The sequence below is a fragment of the Montipora foliosa genome, chromosome 6 (assembly GCF_036669935.1).
Source record: "Montipora foliosa isolate CH-2021 chromosome 6, ASM3666993v2, whole genome shotgun sequence".
NCBI lineage: Eukaryota > Metazoa > Cnidaria > Anthozoa > Scleractinia > Acroporidae > Montipora > Montipora foliosa.
In genome coordinates, this window is record NC_090874.1 from 9317626 (window position 1) to 9325125 (window position 7500).

The following is a 7500-nucleotide window of genomic DNA, read 5'->3' on the forward strand; positions in this document are numbered from 1 at the left end:
TGAATACCGGTACGTTACGTGTGGACGGGGCCTCACGGAGAGGTTGGCCAAATTATTGCGAACAAAGAAAAGAAAACCTCGCGCACACGTGTCTCTTGATCTTACCGTGAATTGAACATCCTTCATATCACTAGTATTTGCTGGCCTCTTAAAGTCCACCATCGTATATCCGCCTGTTTGGTTGACAGATTGAATGGTCAGGTCTTGCTGTGCATCTTCTTGTGGAGGTCCCAAACCAGCACTCCAGTAGTCCTGTCCAAACGACAAGGAAAAATTATCAGCAACAACAAAAAGAACAGAGAAAATGCACAGTTCACTGTGTACGCGTTTGTTGTGAGCATCTCAATATGATCGTAATTTCCTTGAATATAAAAAACACAGTGTACTGAAGCAAAACTAGTGGGATGGAATGAAAATGAGTCGTTTCAAACCTCTTTCACCAGTTTATTCCCTTATTTTAACCATTGAAAATGGTATTTGTTTACTCCAAGAATTAGGTTCGCCACATTAGAAGTTCGACGTGTGACTTAATCATTTGGGTCGAACCAAATAGGTGTTAGGTTCGGCAGATGTGGATGACGAAAGCAGCGTTACAAAGGAGAAAACAAAAAAAGGCTACTAACAACAAACGAGGTCTCATCAGAAACAAAAGAGATCCGAGGAACAAACGAATCATTTGTGCGAACGAAAAATTGAGAATTGGTGGTTACATGTCATTTCAATTTGCATCAGAAGGCCGACTCGCTCATTCTAATATTAAGTATTTCAGGTATTTTGTAACATGTGAAAGGGGTGTTCTCCCGTATTTCTCGGATGCGTCTTGATCGCGTGATTTCTTTGGTGAACAAAAAACAAATTAGCTTTCCGTTCTGCTTCTTTTCCTTGTCCATCAACATTTTTACATTTCACCGTACAGTTTTTATCTCTTAGATCTATCTGTGCGAGGACTTTGCAATACAGGGGATTATTATTGGAATCGAAAAACGTGACGTAAATGCAGCCGTTGTTTTGTTTACTGTGGAATTTATTTACAATTATTTATGATAAGACAATTTTGTATACAGCATCAAAAGCGGATCATTTAGTTGACGGAAAAGAGCAGCGGAAAATAATCGTGTGGTTGTTCGTTCGAGCCGAACTGGTGATCTCCTTGGGGTAAAACGTAGAAAATAGAGAATTACAAAAGCAAGAGCTGATGAACCTGTCTTCTTGAAGTACAATAGGAGTTCAAACAGGGCGTTTTTAACATGTGGATATTGACCAATATACAGGAAAAGTTAATGGTACAATATCTCATTAAAAACCGCCGAAGGGCTAATTTGCCGTTTTAAAAGATTTGCAGAGTCATGCTCAGGTTGCACGCAACCGGCTGCCCTTTGTTTAGCAAAACAAGAGACCAGCTTTTCAACCGTTAAAGTGCCTCTATGACGAAAATCGCATCTTTTCTATCGAAGCCATTTTAAGACATAAATAAGTAGCCTGCATGAGAAGAAAAATTTTCAAATATCTCTTTTTGTTCCAGAGATACTCAAGTTTTTTAAATATGCAAATTAGCCAAGTGATGCCGTCATACACTCAACCAAATTTTGATCGCTTTCCGATATCTCGCACATGAAATGATTGATGACAATGTTCGAACGGGAAATATCGGCCACAAAATTAAAATAAAACTAACAAAGTTAGGGGCCGATTACATTAGCCGGTTAGGCGGGCTGGCTCGTTACTGGGTTGCCTCATGGCAAACCCAGTCAAGGTCTGCGTTTAGTTTGTTTGTTTTCGCTTTTTTTTTTTTTTTTCCGTGTCGGTAAAAGTCTTGCCTGTCACTTCCCTGGTAAGTGGTGTCTTTGTGGACAGAGCCTTCTGCGCGTATTTTCTTAGGATCGAGAGGGTAGTGGAACTGCGTAGATTTCTCTGGTGGACACAGTAGAATCATTAACTTAGCCTGCAATGGCGTCGAAAGTCATGTAACGCGAATGGCGTTTTAGTGGATCCTTAAACAAAATATACCCTTATGGAGCTCAATAATGGAAAGTTAGTTGGATAAAATAGGCAGGAATCTCAAATGCGACGAGCACTGGACTTCGACAACAATCTATCGCCCGTCGAGACGAAATCAAAGTGAGCTATAATATTTACCTGAAGTACATGGTAATTTGACACGATTGAGTTTCTTGTCTTCACGCACGCAATGAAATAGGAAGAGGTTTTCGCCTTTAAGAGCAAATATGTTGTTTGTTTCAATAAATATTTCGCTGGAAAAGGATTCTGTGGTATTTTCTGCCTTTGTGAATTATAATATCATGTTGTGTATTGAATTTTCGAGCTTAAGGTTCAAATGTGATATGGGAGAAGTTTTTTAGTATTGCTCTGTAAGCAGGAAGGGTTTACAGGCCTGTTGGAAGCGTGCTTGAGTTTCAACAAAATGGGCCCCAAAATCAGTGAAAACTTGTGACGCAGATGAATAATAAAGTAGCTGCTATTTCCAAAATGATGGAATTACCTGGTGATAAATAACGTCGTACGCGTCTTGGAGAGTAAATTTTGACTTTGCATAAACAAGAGTTGGGCGATTGTGATCTTTGTTTTGACTTCGCTCATTTCATTGTCAAACTTTATAACACTTGACAGAAAAAGAAACTTACAAAAACCCGGTATCTTGCCATCATTTGACACAGACGCTTCACTGTTTGGCGAGTAAACATGCCGCGGTAACTTAATCACGGCGCCCGCTGAATTCCGGCCATGTCACTTTCGATTTTGCAATTTACTTGAACGTAGCAAAAATCTCCCAAAATGTTTGTCGCTGATCGTAACTTTTTATATTCTATAGTCACGGTTCAAAATTAATGTTGTTTTCATGTCGTAAATATTTTATTCTCGATCGGCCGTCCGGAAAACCTCCTTCTGCTCTTTCTGAAAACTGTGTATCAATAGTTATTTGCTTTTTCATCAATATTTGTTTTGCATAAAGCAAGGTAACAGAATCTGTACCTTGCTGAGTTCGCATTTGTTAGCGTTAATAGTATTTTCGGTCAGATCTTTCTGTTTTTATGAGAGGTTTATTGTTTTGGTCTCCCATCCTAACCCTAACCCCGCGAAACAGGGCTTGACTTCAGTGAAGTTTAGTATTACAAAGCTTTCAGATGCTCAGAGGGCACACTTGTGGTGAAAAGAAGTTGTGAGGGAACTTGAAAATTATCAACATGTCAGCCCAGAAGCCAATGTTTTTCACTTCTCTTTTATTTGTTATTCTTCAGAGACTGGAATGCTGTATTTCAATACCACACAATTCAGTGCCTTCTGATTTTCTGTAGCAGGTACCACAGGCAACGCAGTGTATGCTTCACAGAAGGATCTAGTTTAGTCGAGATCCTGGCACGTCTGAGAAATACACCAAAAATCAAGTTTGCGATTACATGGAAAAATTTCAGCTCGGTTAGCCGAGATCCCGGCTAACCGGGATGTAAGTTTCTTTTTCTGTCGAGTGTTATAAAGGTTGACAATGAAATGAGCGAAGTCAAAACAAAGATCACAATCGCCAAACTGTTGAGGTTGACAATTTCTTTATGCAAAGTCAAAATTTACTCTCCAAGACGCGTACGACGTTATTTATCACCAGGTAATTCCATCATTTTGGAAATAGCAGCTACTTTATTATTCGTCTGCGTCGCAATTTTTCACTGATTTTGGGGCTCATTTTGTTTAAACTCAAGCACGCTTCCAACAGGCCTGTGAACCCTTCCTGCTTACAGAGCAATACTAAAAAACTTCTCCCATATCACATTTCAACCTTAAGCTCGAAAATTCAATACACAACACGATATTACAATTGACAAAGGCAGAAAATACCACAGAATCCTTTTCCAGCGAAAAATTCATTGAAACAAACAACATATTTGCTCTTAGAGTCGAAAACCTCTTCCAATTTCATTGCGTGCGTAAAGACAAGAAAATCAATCATGTCAAATTACCATGTACTTCAGGTTCAAATCCTTTCCTGAAGAACCTTTTCCTTGAATAACAAGAAAATGCTTTTCTATTGCCATAAAAACTATCCAGCACACATATCATAAAACATGATGGATTCATAAAGGCCACCTTTTCCAGCGAACAATTTTTTGAAACAAACAACATATTTGCTATTAGAGGCAAAAACCCCTTCCTATTTCATTACGTGCGTGAAGAGAAAAAACTCAATCGTGTCAAATATGCGCAATATTACAACGAACTAAAATTTCAGGATCAAACCGTTTCCATGAAGAACCTTTTCCTTGAATAATGAAGCACAAAATAGACGACAAGCTTTCTTTCAAATAATTCTGGGCTGTCACATTTCCAATTTTTTTTTTACCTGAAGACTGTGCAGAGTTGATCACAGATCCACTTAAGGTGTTCGACTCGTTCTCTGTCTTTGTTGAACCCATAAGTTACCAGAGAAGTTTCCATTTGGTTTCAGTGTTCTACATAACAATTAACAGCACACTTGGCAAAATCTTAGAAATGCAGCTCACTTTGATTTCGGCTCGACGGGCGACAGATTGTTGTCGAAGTCCATAATACTCGTTGCTTTTAAGATTCCACCGCCTGTCTTGTTCAGTATCCAAATGACTTGCCATTATTGAGCTTCATAAGGGTATATTTTGTTCAAAGATCCACTAAAACGCCATTCGCGTTACATGACTTTCGACGCCATTGCCGGTTAAGTTAATCGTTCTACTGCGTCCACCAGAGAAATCTTCGCATTTCCCACTACCCTCTCGATCCTAAGAAAATACGCGTAGAAAGGCTCTCTTCACAAAGACACTACTTAGCAGGGGAGTGACAGGCAAGACTTTTACCGACACGGAAAAAAAAGAAAAAAAAGAAAAAAAAAAGGAAAACAAACAAACTAAACGCAGACCCCGACTGGGTTTGCCATACTGGCAACCCAACAATAAAGGATAAATAAGATAGCAAACCATAAGGCCCCTTTAAATTGTAGAATGGTGAATTTTAATACCAATTTAGCGAGACAAACGTCTCTCCACTTCTTCTTCTTGTTGTTATCTTTTTCGCATGACATATTCTAAATGTCGTCCAAGCCGGGCTGGCTCACCTCATGTAATACGGGGCTGAAAGACATCCCGGCAAACCTGACCAGCCCGGCTCATGTAATCGGCCCCTGGAAAGACTCAGTGCGATAAAAAGCAACTATACAAATAGTGAATCGCTTAGCAACTGATTGAATTGAACGCGCAGTGAACTCAGTTTTTACAAAAATGAAAGTGGTTTATCGTTCGCACAGTATCATGATCCACTGGATATCATTGTAACATGGTTTATGGCATTTTCAGCGAATAGCAAACAGAAAACTAACATTAACTGTCAAAGTAGCAGCAGATCTCTAAAATCTCTCCCATTTTGGTTTATAATTGCCAAATGTTCCCTTTCTATAAGGAGCGCTTAAACTCGATGTATGAGAATAAACTAGGAAACAAATTTATCGCGGAAGCTCTCCGCTTTTTGAATCGCTCTTACGCCTTTTTAAGGAACTAGGACACTAGACAATAAACACGCGAGAGATTTGGCAGTTACATGGTGACACAAAAGAAAGATGATGAAAAAAAAAAAAAAGCCTGAGAATCTTAGATAAACACTACATAAACTTACATAAAGGTAATTGGAGGTACCGAATCCACCAGCAGCAATATCGTAATCTTTCATTCCTGCACCATCACCCATTGTGCTGAAACCCACTCCACACCAACCAATGTTCATGCACTTCATTTTAAAGTACAACATTCCAGTAGTGCCATTGTAGGCCCATTTCAACTCGAAAGACCCGTCGGAAGAATTGAGGCTCACGTAGTGCATCATCCCGTCGTGCATATCCGCGCTGGCAGCACAGGAAAACACAACCAGTGCCAAGACATGAGTGATTAGACGAGTGACTTTCATGATTGACACTGTTCCACTTGCTGGGAAAATGGTACAAATTTTGCACAAAAAGAAGAATATCAGAGTTCTCCCCTGAATATTCCAAAGAAACTGTGTTGCTCAGAGAGAGTCGATGACACTTTATATAAAACTGATCTCCAGCATAATTTGCATTTTAAAATAATCGACGAATATACCATTGGCGTCACCTTCCTGGATTAAATTATAGCAGTATCTTTATTGGCTGCGAAAGCAGTGGAGCCGATGCAGATTTTAATGACAAAAGGAACATCAGCAACCTAATGTCTTCGTAACCAACGGGAATATTTGCCTTTGAAGATCACAACAACCCTCCAATGTCAATTAATGTCGTGCATAACATCAAATAAAACTCATTAAGATTAACAATTTTCACATCATTTCTACTTGGCTTCGCTTATTTCTGATTTCTTTCAATCGGTGAATTCCCTGAATTACGTGGCATAGTTCTTTTGGAAAAAAAATATTTGACATGATTTGCGTTTTATTCAAATTTTGTTTCTGTTTACATATCGGCATTTTGTTGACGATATCATGAATATTGGAACGGATAAAAGGCAATGTCACTCATTCAAAATAAATAGTTTTCCATCGTGTAATTCCTTCAAACGCAAAAAAATGCTTGCAAAGAACCAAAGTTCGATCCCTGGAAGATAACTACTGAACATCAAATTCAGTTGCCGCCGATTCTCTTTGAAGCGACTTTAACTTAGTCATCATGACATACAGCTATTTTGAGAAAGTGCACGCGACAATCCTGAAAGGTATTGTGGGTGATTTTAAGCGCACTGTTTTTCAAAGAAATTTAAAAGAATAGTACAGGAGGCCACTGATATATGTTTGCGAGTGCTGAAGGAAAGTAACAAAAGTAGGTTCGACAGCTACAGTCGTTAGAAACTGTGTATTGATCATATCCCATATTACCTTTCGGGATTGTCGCGTGCACTTTATTCTTGACAAACTTTCTCGAAATAGCTGTATAAATGTTCTCCTAGAGCCGGGATATCAATATTGCTACGGAATTGACTAACGGTAGTTTGTAGTGCTAACCCGGGAAAACCTCCTCATGTAGGAGTGTGCCAACACACAGGAACAGAAAGGGAGAAGTGATCCTCGCACTAATCTGGGCATAATTTAAGACATTGTGTCTCGTCTATAGACACCTGAAAAATGCAGGCAGCTTCGACGGGATACGAACCCATGACCGCTGCGATGACGGTGCAATACTCTACCAACTGGGCCATGAAGTACTCAGTTGGGAGCAGGTTAATTTGTCGGGCTCATGTGTTCACGTGAAAGGACTCGCATTTCTACGCACTGAGCTACAAGGCCAGGCGAAAACAGAACGTGGTTATGCAAGGTCAAATTTAGTAATTTGAAAGTTGGGACAAATTCTTATAAAAACCCAAAGACATAACTAAATTGGGCAATAAGAAACAGACCTCATTCTTTTTCTGACAAAAAATACAAAAAATGTAAGTTTTGGAATTATCGGTTTTAGTTGAGAATTTTCGACTCTCGCATCGCCCAAATATCTGTTTTTGT

General features: G+C 39.2%; 1 protein-coding gene across 1 annotated transcript in view; it reads right to left on the reverse strand.

Annotated features, from left to right (window-relative positions):
• Nucleotides 1–6062, reverse strand: part of LOC138008658 (uncharacterized) — a 12929-nt gene extending 6867 nt beyond the window's left edge. Inside the window, exons 1-2 of the mRNA XM_068855970.1 lie at nucleotides 5650–6062; nucleotides 106–252 (exon numbers count right to left, since the gene is read on the reverse strand). Coding sequence (XP_068712071.1) covers nucleotides 106–252; nucleotides 5650–5937 — 435 coding nt within the window. The 5' untranslated portion in view covers nucleotides 5938–6062. The remainder of the gene's footprint in view (nucleotides 1–105; nucleotides 253–5649) is intronic.
• Nucleotides 6063–7500: the final 1438 nt, after the last annotated feature.